The 18,468-nt window shown below is 55.0% G+C and overlaps 1 protein-coding gene across 3 annotated transcripts in view; it reads right to left on the bottom strand.

The window, feature by feature from the left end:
- LOC140408242 (polycomb group RING finger protein 3) overlaps positions 1-18,468 on the bottom strand; it is a 942,343-nt gene that overhangs the window by 708,639 nt on the left and 215,236 nt on the right. For all 3 annotated transcript variants that reach the window (XM_072495182.1, XM_072495180.1, XM_072495183.1), the window contains exons 4-5: positions 5,395-5,491; positions 3,251-3,306 (exon numbers count right to left, since the gene is read on the bottom strand). In XM_072495182.1, coding sequence (XP_072351283.1) covers positions 3,251-3,306; positions 5,395-5,491 — 153 coding nt within the window. The remainder of the gene's footprint in view (positions 1-3,250; positions 3,307-5,394; positions 5,492-18,468) is intronic.

Genomic DNA, 18,468 nt, shown 5'->3' with positions numbered 1-18,468 from the left:
GGGGGGGGGTAGAGGGTGGGGGGTGGTAGAGGGTGGGGGGGTGGTAGAGGGTGGGGGGTGGTAGAGGGTGGGGGGGGTAGAGGGTGGGGGGGTAGAGGGTGGGGGGTAGAGGGTGGGGGGTAGAGGGTGGGGGGTAGAGGGTGGGGGGTAGAGGGTGGGGGGTAGAGGTGGGGGTAGAGGGTGGGGGTAGAGGGTGGGGGTAGAGGGTGGGGGTAGAGGGTGGGGGGTAGAGGGTGGGGGGTAGAGGGTGGGAGGGTAGAGGGTGGAGGGTAGAGGGTGGGGGGTAGAGGGTGGGGGGTAGAGGCTGGGGGGTAGAGGCTGGGGGGTAGAGGCTGGGGGGTAGAGGTGGGGGTAGAGGGTGGGGGGTAGAGGGTGGGGGGTAGAGGGTGGGGGGTAGAGGGTGGGGGGTAGAGGGTGGGGGGTAGAGGGTGGGGGGTAGAGGGTGGGGGGTCGAGGGTGGGGGGGTAGAGGGTGGGGGGGTAGAGGGTGGGGGGGGTAGAGGGTGGGGGGGTAGAGGGTGGGGGGGGGGTAGAGGGTGGGGGGGGAAGAGGGTGGGGGGGGGGGGTAGAGGGTGGGGGGGGGAAGAGGGTGGGGGGGGGAAGAGGGTGGGGGGGGAAGAGGGGTGGGGGGGGAAGAGGGTGGGGGGGGGGAAGAGGGTGGGGGGGTGAAGAGGGTGGGGGGGGGTGAAGAGGTGGGGGGGGTGAAGAGGGTGGGGGGGGTGAAGAGGGTGGGGGGGGGTGAAGAGGGTGGGGGGGTGAAGAGGGTGGGGGGGGTGAAGAGGGTGGGGGGGGGTGAAGAGGGTGGGGGGGGGTGAAGAGGGTGGGGGGTGAAGAGGGTGGGGGGGGGGTGAAGAGGGTGGGGGGGTGAAGAGGGTGGGGGGGTGAAGAGGGTGGGGGGGTGAAGAGGGTGGGGGTGAAGAGGGTGGGGGGTGAAGAGGGTGGGGGGGTGAAGAGGGTGGGGGGTGAAGAGGGTGGGGGGTGAAGAGGGTGGGGGGTGAAGAGGGGTGGGGGGTGAAGAGGGTGGGGGGTGAAGAGGGTGGGGGGTGAAGAGGGTGGGGGGTGAAGAGGGTGGGGGGTGAAGAGGGTGGGGGGGTAGAGGTGGGGGGGGAAGAGGGTGGGGGGGGGAAGAGGGTGGGGGGGAAGAGGGTGGGGGGGAAGAGGGGGGGGGAAGAGGGGGGGGGAGAGGGGAAGAGGGGTGGGAGAGGGGAAGAGGGTGGGGGAGGGGAAGAGGGTGGGGGAGGGGAAGAGGGTGGGGGAGGGGGGAGAAGGTGGGGGAGGGGGAGAAGGTGGGGGAGGGGAGAAGGTGGGGGAGGGGGAGAGGGTGTGGGGGGGAGGGAGGGGGAGAGGGTGTGGGAGGGAGGGTGGGGGAGGGGGGAGGGTGGGGGAGGGGGGAGGGTGGGGGAGGGGGGGAGGGTGGGAGAGGGGGAGAGGGAGAGGGTGGGGGAGGGGGAGAGGGTGGGGGAGGGGGAGAGGGTGGGAGGGGGAGAGGGTGGGGGAGGGGGAGAGGGTGGGGGAGAGGGGGGGGTGGGGAGGAGGTGGGGGAGGGGGGAGGGTGGGGGAGGGGGGAGGGTGGGGGAGGGGGGAGGGTGGGGAGGGGGGAGGGTGGGGGAGGGGGAGGGTGGGGGAGGGGGAGAGGGTGGGGGGAGGGGGAGAGGGTGGGGGAGGGGGAGAGGGTGGGGGAGGGGGAGAGGGTGGGGGAGGGGGAGAGGGTGGGGGAGGGGGAGAGGGTGGGGGAGGGGGAGAGGGTGGGGAGGGGGAGAGGGTGGGGGAGGGGGAGAGGGTGGGGGAGGGGGAGAGGGTGGGGGAGGGGGAGAGGGTGGGGAGGGGGAGAGGGTGGGGAGGGGGAGAGGGTGGGGAGGGTGGGGAGGGTGGGGAGGGTGGGGAGGGGGAGAGGGTGGGGAGGGGCAGAGGGTGGGGGAGGGGGAGGGGAGGGCGAGAGGGTGGGGGAGGGGGAGGGCGAGAGGGTGGGGGAGGGGAGGGCGAGAGGGTGGGGGAGGGCGAGAGGGTGGGGAGGGCGAGAGGGTGGGGGAGGGCGAGAGGGTGGGGGAGAGCGTGGGGGAGGGGGTGGGGGAGGGGGTGGGGGAGGGGGTGGGGGTGGGGGAGGGGAGGGGGAGGGGTGGGGGAGGGAGTGGGGGAGGGGGTGGGGGAGGGGGTGGGGGAGGGGGTGGGGGAGGGGGTGGGGGAGGGGGTGGGGGAGGGGGTGGGGGAGGGGGTGGGGGAGGGGGTGGGGGAGAGGGTGTGGGAGGGGGAGAGGGTGGGGGAGGGGGAAGGGGAGAGGGTGGGAGGGGGAGGGGGAGAGGGTGGGGGAGGGGGGAGAGGGAGAGGGTGGGGGAGGGGTGGGGGAGGGGGACGGGGTGGGGGAGAGGGTGGGGGGAGGGGGAGGGGGAGAGGGTGGGGGAGGGGGAGAGGGTGGGGGAGGGAGGTGGGGGAGGGGGAGAGGGTGGGGGAGGGGGAGAGGGTGGGGGAGGGGGAGAGGGTGGGGGAGGGGGAGAGGGTGGGGGGAGGGGGAGAGGGTGGGGGAGGGGGGAGAGGGTGGGGAGGGGGAGAGGGTGGGGAGGGGGAGAGGGTGGGGAGGGGGAGAGGGTGGGGAGGGGGAGGGGGAGAGGGTGGGGGAGGGGGAGGACGAGAGGGTGGGGGAGGGGGAGGGGCGAGAGGGTGGGGGAGGGGGAGGGTGGGGGAGGGGGAGGGCGAGAGGGTGGGGGAGGGGGAGAGGGTGGGGGAGAGCGTGGGGGAGAGGGAGGGGAGGGGGTGGGGGAGGGGGAGGGGGTGGGGGAGGGGGAGGGGGTGGGGGAGGGGGTGGGGGAGGGGGAGAGGGTGGGGGAGGGGGAGAGGGTGTGGGAGGGGGAGAGGGTGTGGGAGGGGGAGAGGGTGTGGGGAGGGGGAGAGGGTGGGGGAGGGGGAAGGGGAGAGGGTGGGGGAGGGGGAAGGGGAGAGGGTGGGGGAGGGGGAGAGGGAGGGGGTGGGGGAGGGGGTGGGGGAGGGGGTGGGGGAGGGGGTGGGGGAGGGGGTGGGGGAGGGGGTGGGGGAGGGGGTGGGGGAGGGGGAGGGGGAGGGGGAGGGGGAGGGGGAGGGGGGAGGGGGTGGGGGAGGGGGATGGGGAGAGTGAGGGACAGTTGCATGGCGTGGCAGAATTGGCGAGTGACGGGAGAGGGTGGGGTTAGGGAGGACAGTGACTGAATCAGAATTAAATATATTTTGCCGTTCAAGGGACAGTAAATCAGGCCGGAGAAAATTAAAAGCTTGTTACTTACCTTCTTGGAGACCAGGCACCAATTTGTAGACAATATCTTGCATTGTGCGGTCATGTCTTGGAAACACAGGATAAAATAGGATTAATACATTAATGTTATTCATTAAACTGGAGTCTACACAAAGCTGCACTGTTCATTCCATTCAGCACCAAGATATCCCAAATATCCTCAAGCTGGAATGGTAAAGTTTATAGCTCTAGTGACAATTACAACAAATTTATTATTGTTCTCCTATGCGCAGCGACAGTTAAGGGACGATTGAATTCAGGTGTTTGATAGAATAAGTTGAGAAACTGCTCCCTCTGCGAGGGGGTCAGTAACTAGAGGACAAAGATTTTAGATAATGGCCAAGAGAACCAGAGACAAACGTTGCTGAAAGGATGGTGAAATCCATTTCATTACTCAGGACCCACGTTTGCAGGGCTCTGGGTGAAGGAGCTGTGCAGGCGCGGTGAATAATCAGATAGCTCGCTCACAAGAGCCATCAATGGGCCAAATGACCAGCTTTTGTGCCAAAAAATTCTAATGATTCTAACAGACAGAACATGAGGGCAATACAGTGAATGAAAAATTCTTCCCACGCAGGGTGGAAATAAAAGTAAAAGACATGACCGATCACCCACTGGATATTAAGCTAGGAATCGTACAGCGAGTAACTCACCTCCTGACCCCCCCAAAGCCTGTCCACCATCTACAAGGCACAAGTCAGGAGTGTGAGGGAATACTCTCCACTTGCCTGGATGAGTGCAGCTCCAACAACACTCAAGAAGCTCAACACCATCCAGGACAAAGCAGCCCCGCTTCATTTCTTCCCCTTCCACAAACATTCACTCCCTCCACCACCGACAAACAGTGGCAGCCGTGTGTACCATCCACAAGTTGCGCTCACCAAGTAACTCACCAAGGTTCCTCAGACAGCACCTTCCAAACTACGACCGCTACCATCTAGAAGGACAAGAGCAGCAGATACCTGGGAACCCCACCACCTGGAGGTTCCCCTCCAAGTCACTCACCACCCTGACTGGGAAATATATCACTGTTCCTTCACTAACGCTGGGGCAACATCCTGGAACTCCCTCCCTAACAGCATAATGGGTGTACCTACACCTCAGGGACTGCAGCGGTTCAAGAAGGCAGTATGAATGAATGTGGAGACCTGAACTAGCAGAATTCAACAAGGGGAAAAGACTCACTTAAACTAAAGCTACCAACTAAATGGGAAGCATTTTGCACTGCAAGTTTTCACCTAAGCTTTCCTACCCTGTAGGCAATACAATTTTGTTTCTAAGTTTTTCTAACTCTAAAGCCGAGCACAGGTATTTGATGTAAATTTATTCAATCTTTAGTCGCTTCTGACTTACTTTCAATGTCCGAAAGAGGAAGGGGCACCTTTCCGAGTACACACACCTCAGTTTGCATTGCTAACACAGGCAAGTGATTTCAGTATTATTGAGCTGCTTTTTTGAAAGTTTGTTTTCGTTGATTTACCTTCCTTATCACATCAGTAATTTTATTACAGATTACATATTCAAGATGCACAAAATCAGCTCACGTATGTTGTGCACATAAAATGATCAAAAAGGCTACTGTAAGAAAATCTGAAAACAAGATCAAGATTAGCATTTCTCCAGACCTGGTTTGATTTGGAGCACATTTAGGGTTAGGGTTTACGGTTAGGGTTTAATACTCACCCGATGTACTGCAGTGGGTTAGGGCATGCGGTGAGGGGGGCGCGCGGCGAGGGGGCGCGCGGCGAGGGGGCGGCGCGGCGAGGGGGGGGCCCGGCGAGGGGGGGGGGGCCCCGGCGAGGGGGGGGGGCCCGGCAGGGGGGGGGGGGCCCGGCGGGGGGCCCGGCGGGGGGGGGGGGGGGGGGGGGGGGGGGGGGGGCCGGCGGGGGGGGGGGGGCGGCGGCGAGGGGGGGGCGCGGCGAGGGGGGGCGCGGCGAGGGGGGGCGCGGCGAGGGGGGGGCGCGGCGAGGGGACGCGGCGAGGGGACGCGGTGAGGGGGCGCGGTGAGGGGGCGCGGTGAGGGGACGCGGTGAGGGCGTGAGGCGAGGGGACGCGGTGAGGGGACGCGGTGAGGGGGGCGTGAGGTGAGGGGACGCGGTTAAGGCTTACAGTTATAGCCATGCGTTTAATACTCACCCGATGTACTGCAGTGGGTGACTCTGGTGAATAACAATCCTGCAGGTAGGACATGTGTTGTTCTCTTCCAGATATTTCACAAGGCAGCTCCTACAAACTGAAGGAAAGCCAACAATGCATTTAGTACACTATCTGCATTTAATCCCCTCTATTCCTACGATCAGTAAAATGATTAGTGCAAATGTAAAACTGGCCTCCCTATTGAAGTGACCGACCTCGAAATTAGCAAATATGCCACTTTTAGATTGTCCAAAATGCACGGCTAAAACCTGCAAATTTCAGTTCAAACGATTAAAGATTCCCTCATTTAAATCCCATGGGACTGAAATCACAACCAGACTATTCAATAATAAAAATACACATCATAGAATAATTTCAAAAAAGCATAGAGGCAATCCCAAAGGAAACAGGAAGATAAAACTGACCATGGAGACTGGCGGAGGTGATCCACTCATATTTGTACGTTATTTGTGCTTTAAAAGTATAACAATAAGCTGAAAAAATTACAGAAAAGAAAAATAAACTTGAAACTGTAACCTAAAATAACAAAGATTGAGACAGCACAGTAAATCCATCAGTGTCCCTTTGGTCACAGACTTTGCAGCAAATAGTCTACATCAGAAACATTGTCAGCATTTTCCCAGCATTTGCTGTTTAAATATAATAACTGGTGAAGTCTATTTTCTAAAGCAAGAATGACTTTGTAGTCAGGCCAAAACATTTTGCAGATAATATTGCAGCCTGGAAAACCTTAAAGAGTTGTTTACAACTTTAACAAAGCAATAAGAATCGATTAATTTCTCACCTAAATGCCATGTTAAGAATTAAACATCCATCTCTAGTTGAAAAAGTCTTAAAGATAAACGTGCATTTCACATAAGAACTTACACCCAGCCAGACTTCAGTTATTCTACTTGATACTTCACCGTGAGCGATTTCACAAGATAACTGCTCGGACATCAATATGTTTATTCAGGACAACTAAGTGAGGCAAGGTCTAAGGTTAATCTGAAAACACATTATTCTTCATGTCTTTTAATTGTTGTTTCCCCTCTACTTCCATTTCTGCTCATGTCTCACATCAGCAAACCAGATTCCTGTCCAATATTGGTGATAATAACGAACCAAAAGAGTGAGAGGCATCTGGACAGAGGGAAAAAGGAGGTGGGGTGTAGGAGGTGGTAAAGGAAGGGATCAGTGCTGTACTGAGGAATGATGTCGGCACTGGAGATCAAAACGTGGAATCAGTCTGGTTAGAAAGAAGAAACAACAAAGGAAAGAAGTTCCTGGTGGGAGTAATCTCCAAATCAGTAATCCCGTAGTGGGGCACAGTGTAAACCAGCAAATATTGGAGGCTTCTAAGAACCGAATGACAATAATCATGGGTGAACAAAGGGAACAAAAAAAAGTACAGCACTGGAACAGGCCCTTCGGCCCTCCAAGCCTGCGTCGACCATGCTGCCCGTCTAAACTAAAATCATTGATTTTAATATGTATACTGACTGGATTAATCAAATTAGCAAGGGTAGCCTCGAGGGAGAGTTTATTGAACGTATTAAAGATTTTTTCTTGGAGCAATCATGGAATCATAGCATTTACAGTGAAGGCGGCGGCCATTCAGGCCATCGAGTCTGCACCAGACCTTGGAAAGAGCACCCTACTTTAGCCCATGCCTCCGCCCTATCCCTATAACCCAGTAACCCTACCTAACCTTTTGGACACTAATGGGCAATTTAGCATGGCCAATCCACCTAACCTGCACATCTTTGGACTGTGGGAGAAAACCGGAGCACCCGGAGGAAACCCACGCAGACACGGGGAGAACTTGCAAACTCCACACAGATCGTTACCCAAGGCCGGAATTGAATCCGGGACCCTGGAGCTGCTAACCACTGTGTCACCCATATGCTCATTGGAGTTTAGGAGGTTGAGGGGAGATCTAATAGAAACTTACAAGATAATGAATGGCTTAGATAGGGTGGACGTAGGGAAGTTGTTTCCATTAGCAGGGTAGACTAGGACCCGGGGGCACAGTCTTAGAATAAAAGGGAGTCACTTTAAAACAGAAACGAGGAGAAATGTCTTCAGCCAGAGAGTGGTGGGTCTGTGGAATTCATTGCCAGAGGGCGGTGGAGGCCGGGACGTTGAGTGTCTTTAAGACAGAAGTTGATAAATTCTTGATTTCTCGAGGAATTAAGGGCTATGGAGAGAGAGCGGGTAAATGGAGTTAAAATCAGCCATGATTGAATGATGGAGTGGACTCAATGGGCCAAATGGCCTTACTTCCGCTCCTACGTCTTATGTTGTGGAACAAACCAGGAAGCAGGCTACTCTGAATTTGCTATTGTTCAATGAGGAGGTATTAATTAATGACCTCAAAGTAATGGATCCTCTCGGGAAGAAACTGGAGTCCCACATTCGCGGTCTGCAGTTAAACAAAAGCAAATTACATAGGCATGAGGACAGACTTGGCCCGAGTGAAATGGGCAGGAAGACAGTTGATGAGCAGTGGCAGTTGATTGAGTTCTTTGAGGACGTAACCAGCAAGATGGGTAATGGGGAACCTGTGGATGTGGTATATCTAGACTTCCAGAAGACTTTTGACAAGGTGCGCATAAAAGATTGAACCAGAAGGTGAGATCGCAGAGGGTTGGGGTTAGAATACTAGATTAGATTGAGGATTGGCTGACTGTCAGAAAGCAGAGGGTGGGGTTAAATGGGTCCTTCTCTGGCTGGTGAACGGTAACTAGCGGGGTGCCGCAGGGGTCAGTCCTCGGACCTCAGCTGTTCACAATCTATGTGAATGATCTGCAAGCAGAGACACAGTGTAACATAGCAAAATTTGTGGATGATACTAAAATAGGTGGGAATGCAGGCAGTGAAGAGGAGATACAGATTTTACAGACGGATCTAAATAGGCTAGGAGATTGGGCCAAAATTTGGCAGATGGAGTTTAATGTGGATGAGTGAGGTTATCCATTTTGGATGAAAAAATATAGTCAGGAAAATTATCTTAAAGGAAAGCAGATTCCACATGCCCCTGGCAGAGGCACTTGGGCGTCTTTGTTCATGAATCACAGAAAGTCGGTTTGCCGGTACAGCATGTAATTAGAAAGGCAAATGGAATGTTAGCATTTATTGTAAAAGGACTGGAGTATAAAAGTAGAGAAGTGTTGTTGCAATTGTATAGGGTGTGGGTGAGACCACATCTGGAGTATTGTGTCCAGTTTTGGTCTCCTTATTTGAGGAAGGATGGGGTGGCACTGGAGGCGGTTCAGAGGAGGGTCACCAGATTGGTTCCCGGGATGAAAGGGTTGACGTGGGAGGAGAGATGAAACAGTTTGGGCTTATACTCGCTGGAGTTTACAAGAATGAGGGGATCTGATCGAAGTATATAAAATACTAAAAAGGATTGGTAAAGTAAACGTGGACTAAATGCTCCCCCTTGTGGGGCAATCTGGAACAAGAGGTCGCAGACATAAGTTGAGGGGCGGTAGATTTAGAACTGAGATGTGGAGGAACTACTTCTCGCAGAAGGGGGTGAATTTGTGGAACTCGCTGCCCCATAGTACGGTGGAATTTGAATCATTAAATGGTTTCAAGGAGGTAGATATATTTTTGATAACAAAAACGGGTGAAAGGGATTTGGGGAACAGGCAGGGAGGTGGATTTGAGACAGGAAGAGATCAGCCATGATCTGATTCGGAGCAGGCTCGAAGGACTGAATTGCCGACTTCTGCTCAGAGTTCCTATGTCCCCAATGTGGTAGTATGCATTAGGGGTCATGTGGGACTGTGAAGCCGTGATGTCATTGGCTGACAGATCCCGGGTCCTGGTTGGCTGTTAATCCCTAGCTCCGCCCTGAAGGCTGAGTATAAGAACCAGGAGTTCTCCCCCGCAGGCCAGTCTGTTGCTGAACTGCGGGGAATAAGTCACGCTTAATAAAGCCTCATCAACTTCATCTCTATTCGTCTCTCGTGAGTCTTTGTGCGCTACAATTTATTAAGAGTGCTTAAAGGACTATGGAGCTCAGGATCATCCCGAATGCCTGAGGATCAGCCCCCACGCAGTGAACTCAGCAGCAGTTTTTAAACACTGGCAGACTTGTTTCGAAGCATACCTCCGAACGGCCCCCGGCCGGGTCACAGAAGACCAGAAACTACAGGTCCTGCACTCGAGGGTAAGCCCGGAAATTTTCCCTCTCATCGAAGACGCAGAGGATTTCCAGACGGCGTTCGCAGCACTAAAGAGCATCTATGTTCGCCCAGTGAACCAGATCTACGCACGCTACCAACTCGCAATGAGACGGCAAAGTCCCGGAGAATCGCTAGACGAATTCTACGCCGCGCTGCTAATTTTGGGACGGGCCTGCAGCTGCCCGCCGGTAAACACGATTGAACACACGGACATGTTAATTTGCGATGCTTTTGTGGCAGGTATGAACTCTCCCCAAATCCACCAAAGACTTTTAGAAAAAGAGTCGCGAGGACTCTGAGGCACGGGCCCTTGCAGCCTCCCTAGATGTGGCCGCGCGAAACGCCCGCGCGTATGGCCCCGACCGCGTGGCAGCCCCTTGGGCTCCGTGGACCCCCGTCGCGACAAACCCCCACACCCCACAGGCTTGCGCGGTTCAGACGCCAAGTCGTCCCGGGGGGGCCCGCTGCTATTTCTGCGGCCAGGCGAAACACCCCCGGCAGCGCTGCCCGGCCCGCGCAGCGATTTGCAAGAGCTGCGGGAAAAAGGGCCATTTCGCGGCTGTGTGCCGGTCCCGGGAGGTCGCCGCTGTCCCCGGAGAAGAAGGAGTCCTGCGTGTTTCTAACGCTCCCCAACCCCCCCAGCGCCCCATGTACGACCCGCAGGCGCAGCCATTTTGGGTCCCGGCCACCGCTGTCCCCGGAGAACAAGGAGTCCTGCGCGTTTCAAACGCTCCCCAACCCCCCCAGCGCCCCATGTGCGACCCGCAGGCGCCGCCATTTTGGGTCCCGGCCACCACGAGGGGAGGAGGGGCGCCGCCATCTTGGGACCCCCCAGCCCTGTGCGACGCATGGGGGCGGCCATTTTGTCCACCCCCGCCGCCATCTTGGACGGCAACAATGGACCCCAGCATCGACGGCTCAACGGGGTTCGAGGAAGACGCTGAAGCACTACAACCACGTCTGGCCTCAATGACGCTGGACCAAGCACGGCCCCGGACGCTCCAGACGACGACAACAACGGTGCTGATCAACGGGCACGAGACACCATGCCTGGTCGACTCCAGGAGCACAGAAAGCTTCATCCACCCCGACACGGTAAGACGCTGTTTCTTGACCATCCATCCCAGTGCGCAAAAGATTTCCCTAGCTGCAGGATCCCACTCCGTACAGATCAAAGGCTTCTGTATAGTGACCCTCACGGTGCAAGGGAGGGAGTTTAAAAACTACGTCCTTCCCCAACTCTGCGCGCCCACATTCCTGGGATTAGACTTCCAGTGCAACCTGCAGAGCCTAACCTTCAAATTCGGCGGCCCAATACCCCCACTCACTATCTGCGGCCTCGCAACCCTCAAGGTTGAGCCCCCATCCTGATTTGCAAACCTCACCCCGGATTGCAAACCCGTCGCCACTAGGAGCAGACGGTACAGCGCCCAGGACCGGACATTCATTCGGTCCGAAGTCCAGCGGCTACTGAAGGAAGGCATAATCCAGGCCAGCAATAGTCCCTGGAGAGCACAGGTGGTAGTAGTAAAGACAGGGGAGGAGCAAAGGATGGTCATAGACTATAGCCAGACCATCAACAGGTACACACAGCTAGGTGCGTACCCTCTCCCCCGCATATCCGACATGGTCAATCGGATTGCCCAATATAAGGTCTTCTCCATCGTGGACCTCAAGTCCGCCTACCATCAGCTCCCCATCCGCCCAAGTGACCGCAAGTACACAGCCTGCGAGGCAGACGGGCGATTATACCACTTCCTAAGGGTTCCATTTGGCGTCACAAACGGGGTCTCGGTCTTCCAACGAGAGATGGACCAAATGGTTGATCAACACGGGTTGCAGGCCACGTTCCCGTATCTCGACAACGTAACCATCTGCGGCCACGATCAGCAGGACCACGACGCCAACCTCCAAAAATTCCTCCAGACCGCTAAAGCCTTGAACCTCACAACGAGGACAAGTGCGTTTTTAGCACAAACCGGCTAGCCATCTTGGGATATGTAGTGCGCAATGGGATAATAGGCCCCGACCCCGAACGTATGCGCCCCCTCATGGGATTTCCCCTCCCTCACTGCTCAAAAGCCCTAAAACGCTGCCTGGGGTTCTTTTCATATTACGCCCAGTGGGCCCCCCAGTACGCAGACAAGGCCCGCCCCCTAATACAGACCACGACCTTCCCTCTGTCGACAGAGGCTTGCCAGGCCTTCAGCCGCATCAAAGCGGATATCGCAAAGGCCACGATGCGCGCCATCGACGAGTCCCTCCCCTTCCAGGTCGAGAGCGACGCCTCCGACGTAGCTCTAGCGGCCACCCTTAACCAAGCGGGCAGACCCGTGGCCTTTTTCTCCTGAACCCTCCACGCCTCAGAAATCCACCACTCCTCAGTGGAAAAGGAAGCCCAAGCCATAGTGGAAGCTGTGCGACATTGGAGGCATTACCTGGCCGGCAGGAGATTCACTCTCCTCACTGACCAACGGTCAGTAGCTTTCATGTTCGATAATGCACAGCGGGGCAAAATTAAAAATGACAAGATCTTAAGGTGGAGGATCGAGCTCTCCACCTTCAACTATGAGATCTTGTACCGTCCCGGAAAGCTGAACGAGCCGTCCGATGCCCTATCCTGCGGCACATGTGCCAACGCACAAATTAACCGTCTCCAAACCCTCCACGAGGACCTCTGCCACCCGGGGGTCACTCGGTTCTACCATTTTATAAAGTCCCGCAACCTCCCCTACTCCGTGGAGGAGGTCCGTACAGTCACCAGGAACTGCCACATCTGCGCAGAGTGCAAACCGCACTTTTTCAGGCCGGATAGAGCGCACCTGATCAAGGCTTCCTGTCCCTTTGAACGCCTCAGTCTGGATTTCAAAGGGCCCCTCCCCTCCACCGACCGCAACACATACTTCCTGAACGTGGTGGACGAGTACTCTCGTTTCCCTTTCGCCATCCCCTGCCCCGACATGACAGCGGCCACAGTTATTAAAGCCCTTAACACCATATTCACACTGTTCGTTTGCCCCGCATATATCCATAGCGACAGGGGGTCCTCCTTCATGAGTGACGAGCTGCGCCAGTTCCTGCTCAGCAAGGGTATAGCCTCGAGCAGGACGACCAGCTACAACCCCCGGGGGAACGGGCAAGTAGAGAGGGAGAACGGCATGGTCTGGAAGACCGTCCTACTGGCCCTACGGTCCAGGGATCTCCCAGTTTCACGGTGGCAGGAGGTCCTCCCGGACGCTCTCCACTCCATCCGGTCGCTGTTGTGTACTACCACTAATCAAACGCCTCATGAGCGCCTCATTGTCTTCCCCAGGAAGTCCTCCTCTGGAACGTCGCTGCCGACCTGGCTGGCGGCCCCAGGACCCATCTTGCTCTGGAAACATGTGCGGGCGCACAAGTCGGACCCGTTGGTCGAGAGGGTTCACCTCCTCCACGCGAACCCGCAGTACGCCTACGTGGCGTACCCCGACGGCCGACAGGACACGGTCTCCCTGCGAGACCTGGTGCCCGCCGGCAACACGCACACCCCCCCGACACCAATCACCCCCTCCCTGCCACCGGCGCACCCCGCGACCGCCCCCTTCCCGGGAGGATCGGTCCTCCTCCCATGTCCGACCAGGAGTGAAGCAGAAGCAGACACCGTAAAGCTCCCGGAGACGGCAACACTGGAACAAGCACCACCACCACCGGGGCTGAGGCGATCGACAAGGACAACCAGACTGCCCGACCGACTCGTGGCATTGGTGTAACACTAGAATGTTGTGGACTTTCACGAGAATTTTTTTTCCTTTTTTTTTCCCTCTTACGAATACTGTAAATAGTTCAAAACAAAAAAAAAAACCCTGTACATAGCCCAGTGTAGGGCACTGTGCTGACATGCAAAAGTTTTTTTTCCTCCCAGGACCAGCCTTGTAAACCCCTACCACCATGCGAAGCACCACCCCGCCGGGTTCATTTTTAACAAGGGGTGAATGTGGAATTATGCATTAGGGGTCATGTGGGACTGTGAAGCCGTGATGTCATTGGCTGACAGATCCCGGGTCCTGGTTGGCTGTTAATCCCTAGCTCCGCCCTGAAGGCGGAGTATAAGAACCAGGAGTTCTCCCCCACAGGCCAGTCTGTTGCTGAACTGCGGGGAACAAGTCACGCTTAATAAAGCCTCATCGACTTCATCTCTATTCGTCTCTCGTGAGTCTTTGTGCGCTATACCCATGAAATATTCAATTCCTTCCAACTAAAATATATTCCAAAGAGGAAGAAAGAGAAAGAGTAAGAGGGAGGAAAACATCCATTGCTAAGCAAGGAAGTTAAAGATAACATAACCTTGAAAAGTGTGAGGTGATACACTTTGGAAAGATTAATTTGACAAGGAAGCATTCAATAAATGACCTGATATTGGGGAGTTCTGAGGAACAAATGGACATTGGCCTGTTTGATCTCTGAAGACAGAAGGGCAGGTTAAATGGTGATGTAAAGCGCATATGGGACACTTGCCTTTATTAATCGAGGCACAGATTACAAAAGCAGGGAGGTCATGCTGGAGTTGTATAGAACTTTGGTGAGGCCACAGCTGGAGTACTGTGTGCAATTCTGGTCGCCACATTATAGGAAGGATGTGATTGCACTGGAGGGGGTGCAGAGGAGATTCACCAGGATGTTGCCTGGGATGGAACATTTCAGTTATGAAGAGAGGTTGGATGGGCTTGGGTTGTTTTCCCTGGAGCAGAGAAGACTGAGGGGCGACCTGATCGAGGTGGACAAGATTATGAGGGGCATGGACAGGGTGGATAGGGAGCAGCTGTTCCCCTTAGTTGAAGAGTCAGTCATGAGGAATCGCAGGTTCATGGTGGGAGGCGGGAGGTTTAGGGGAGATTGGAGGAAAATCTTTTTTTACCCAGAGGGTGGTGAGGGTCTGGAACGCGCTGCGCTGCCTGGGAGGGTGGTAGAGGCGGGTTGCCTCACATCCTTTAAAAAATACCTGGGTGAGCACTTGGCAGGTCTTAACATTCAAAGCTATTGGCCAACTGCCGGCAAATGGGATTAGGTGGGCAGGTCAGGTGTTTTACATGCGTTGGGACAATCGATGGGCTGAAGGGCCTCTTCTGCACTGTATTCTGTGATGAAGACAAAAACGAAGGATTACCATATTGCAACGGCCAGTGGCAGGCAACAGACGTGTTCATCATACCGTCAAAATAACCACAACATTGACATCGCCACCCTGAGCGAGATACGACTGGCAGGAGATGGCCAGCTTGAAGAACAAGGTGACAGATACACCTTCCCGTGGAAAGGCAAACCAGAAGAAGTTGCCATTTCAACACGGTCGGCTTCGCCATAAAAGCAAGTTGGTCAGAGGTCTCAATTAGCCCCCCTGCGGGGTGGACGAACGGCTCATGATCCTACGACTCACCCGGGCCGAGAAACAGCACATCACAGCCATCAGTGCCCACGCCCTAACATTAGATGCAACGGGTGAGACAAAAGAAGCATTCTACTCCAGCCTCAGCCCATCGCTGTCCCGCATCCAAAAGGAAGACAAGCTGATTCTCCTCGGCGACCTCAATGCTAGAGTCAAGCCTTTGGTAAGGTGTGTTAGAAAGGGAAGGAGTGCAGAAAACAAATGCCAATGGAGTCCTCCTCCTGACAAAATGTTTAGAACATGGCCTGGTCATTACAAAGACCCTGTTCCGCCAGAGGGACAAGCAGAAGACCCCATGGCAACACCACCTCCCTCCCTCCCACTGGAGGCGTTCAAGTCTGACGACCCTGACCTAAGAAATCCAGGTACGACGTACGAAAAGCCATCAGGGACGCCAAAAGACAATATCGCATCAAACTAGAGTCCCAGGCCAACGACACTAACCCACGACGACTATGGCAGGGCCTACACAAGATCACAGGCTATAAAGCAAGGCCAGGTGGAATCTCTGGGGCTGGAGCATCCCTACCTGATGATCTGAACAAGTTCATGCCCGCTTTGATTAGTCAGCCAATGTATCAGAGCCCCCCCCCCAAACAGCCCTGGGCACACCCATACCCACTATAACAGCCTCAGAGATAAGAGCTGCCTTCTTGTAAGTGAATCCGCGGAAAGTGATGGGCCCCGACGGAGTCCCTGGGCGAGCACTCAGAGCCTGCGCAGACCAGCTGGCAAGTGTATTCGCAGATATCTTCACCACCTCCGCTCTGAGGTCCCCACCTCCTTCAAGAAGGCCACCATAATACCAGTACCAAAGAAGAACAAGGTAGCCTGCCTCAACGACTACCAACCGGTGGCCCTGACGTGTTATCATGAAATGCTTCGAGCGGCTAGTCATGAGACGGATCGCTGCCAGCCTCCCAGACGGTCTCGGTCCACTGCAGTTTGCCTATCACCGCAACAGGTCCACAGCAGATGCTATCTCCCTAGCTCTGCAATCAACACTCGAACACCTCGACAACAAGGACACCTATGTAAGACTGCTGTTCATATACTGCAGCTCCGCCTTCAACACTATTATCCCAACAAGATTAATAACCAAACTCCGCAATCTTGGACTTGCCCCCTCCCTGTGCAGCTGGATCCTCGACTTCCTCACCAACAGACCGCAATCTGTCAGGATAGGCAACAATAGTTCTCAACACCGGGGCCCACAAGGATGTGTGCTCAGTCTTCTACTGTACTCCCTATACACCCATGACTGTGTGGCAAGATTTAACTCCAACTCAATCTATACGTTTGCGGATGATACGACTGTGATGGGCCACATCTCAAACAACGATGAATCAGACTACAGGATGGAGATAAATCACTTGGTTGCAAGGTGTACCGAAAACAAGCACTCTCCAAATGTTGGAAAGACCAAGGAACTGATCATCGACTTCAGGAAGCTCAGCACGACACACACTCCCGTCTGCATCAATGGCTCCGAAGTGGAGTTAGTCGATAGCTTTAAGTTCCTGGGGGTCACCATCACCAACAGTCTGTCCTGGTCCACTCATGTTGATGCAACAGTCAAGAAAGCCCAACAACGTCTCTACTTCCTGCGGAAGCCAAAGAAATTTGGCATGTCTGCATCAACTCTCTCAAACTTCTACAGATGTGCGATACAGAGCATCCTATCCGGCTGCATCACAGCCTGGTATGGCAGCTGCTCGGTCCAAGATCGCAAGAAACTGGAGACTGTGGTGACCTCAGCCCAATGCATCTCTCAAACTTGCCACCCCCACATTGATTCTATCTACACCTCCCGCTGCCTCAGGAAGGCAGACAGCATTGTCAGAGACCCCTCCCACCCAGGCTTTGCCCCTTCTTCCAGACCTTTCCATCAGGCAGAAGGTACAGAAGTCTGAAGACTCGTACATCCAGACATAGGAACAGCTTCTTCCCCACAGCTACAAAATTCCTCAACGACTCCCCCTTGGACTTATCTATTCCCTGTAAGAACACTATTCACGACGCCCTATGCTGCTCTTGCTCATGTATTTGCTTTGTTTGGCTCCTTGTTCCGCACCGTAACCAATCACTTTGTCGATGTACCATTTGTCAATGTTCTCTGTTGTTTATTCTTTTTTTGTCTACTATGTACGTACTGTGTACATTCCCTTGGCCGCAGAAAAATACTTTTCACTGTACTTCGGACATGTGACAATAAATCAAACCAAATCAAATGTGTCAGGATCTGGGTTCGATTCCCGGTTTGGGTCATTGTCTGTGCGGAGTCTGCACATCCTCCCCGTGTGTGCGTGGATTTCCTCCGGGTGCTCCGGTTTCCTCCCACAGTCCAAAGATGTGCGGGTTAGGTGGACTGGCCATGATCAACGCGCGGAGTTACAGGAATAGGGCGGAGAAGTGGGCCTAGGTAGGGTGCTCTTTCAGAGGGCCGGCTCAATAGGCCGAATGGCTTCCTACACTATAGGGATCCTATTGATTTCACCATCATCTTTTTCCAATACTCCATTGCCTTGGAACTGGCTATCTGACATCCGGTACCAGCTGAGCAGAAATTTCTGCCAACTAAATGTTGGAAGCACCAAAGCCACAAGGTCAGTTCCCTAACCAGCGACACTATCCCTCTCCCTCCTCACTGCCAGAGGCTCAACCAGGCAGTTTGTGACATTCGTATCATATTGGATCCTAAGATGAGCTCTGACCACATACTCATACTGCCATCAAGAAACTCATTAAGCGGCATCTGGATGGGTACATGAACAGGGAGGAAACAGAGGGATACGGACCAAGGGGCAGAAGGTTTTTTTTAATTAGAGCATCATGATTGGCACAGACTTGGAGAGCCAAAGGGCCTGTTCCTGTGCTCTATTCTTCTTTGTTCTTTATCTCCATCCGGCCCCATTGCACCATCTGTCTTGGTTCATCAGCTGCTGAAACCTTCATTTATGCCTTTGGTATCTCTATGCTTAACTATTACATCAAAGACTTCCGGGTGCGGCAATGACCAGCTGAGTCGCACATTTCGGCAGCTCCCTGTGAAACGGACTTTTGGGCTCTTGATAGGAGCCCCAACGGCAATTTTGACGGCTAAAAACACTGTGCGGTAAACCAGAAGGGAATCCCCCCTGGATACGGATGGAAAAAGGAGAGGGAAGTGGCCAGATTGCAGTGGATCCTTTAGAACAGCGGCAAGGAAGGCAAGCAAAAACCAAGATGGCGTCGGAAGGTGGCAGTTTAACATGGGGCCCTGAACAACAAGAGTTCTTGAAATGCTTTGTGGAAGAGATCAAAAAGGAAATGAAGAAAGAGCTGTTGGCCCCGATACTACAGGCGATCGAAGGGCTAAAGGAGGAACAAAAGACCCAGGAGCGGGAGCTTCGGGTCGTGAAGGCAAAGGCAGCCGAGAATGAGGACGATATACAGGGCCTGGTGGTGAAGACGGAG

Source organism: Scyliorhinus torazame, chromosome 3 (assembly GCF_047496885.1).
Source record: "Scyliorhinus torazame isolate Kashiwa2021f chromosome 3, sScyTor2.1, whole genome shotgun sequence".
In the NCBI taxonomy this organism is placed as follows: domain Eukaryota; kingdom Metazoa; phylum Chordata; class Chondrichthyes; order Carcharhiniformes; family Scyliorhinidae; genus Scyliorhinus; species Scyliorhinus torazame.
Note: the sequence above shows the minus strand (reverse complement) of the source record. Positions and strands in the feature narration are given on the sequence as shown.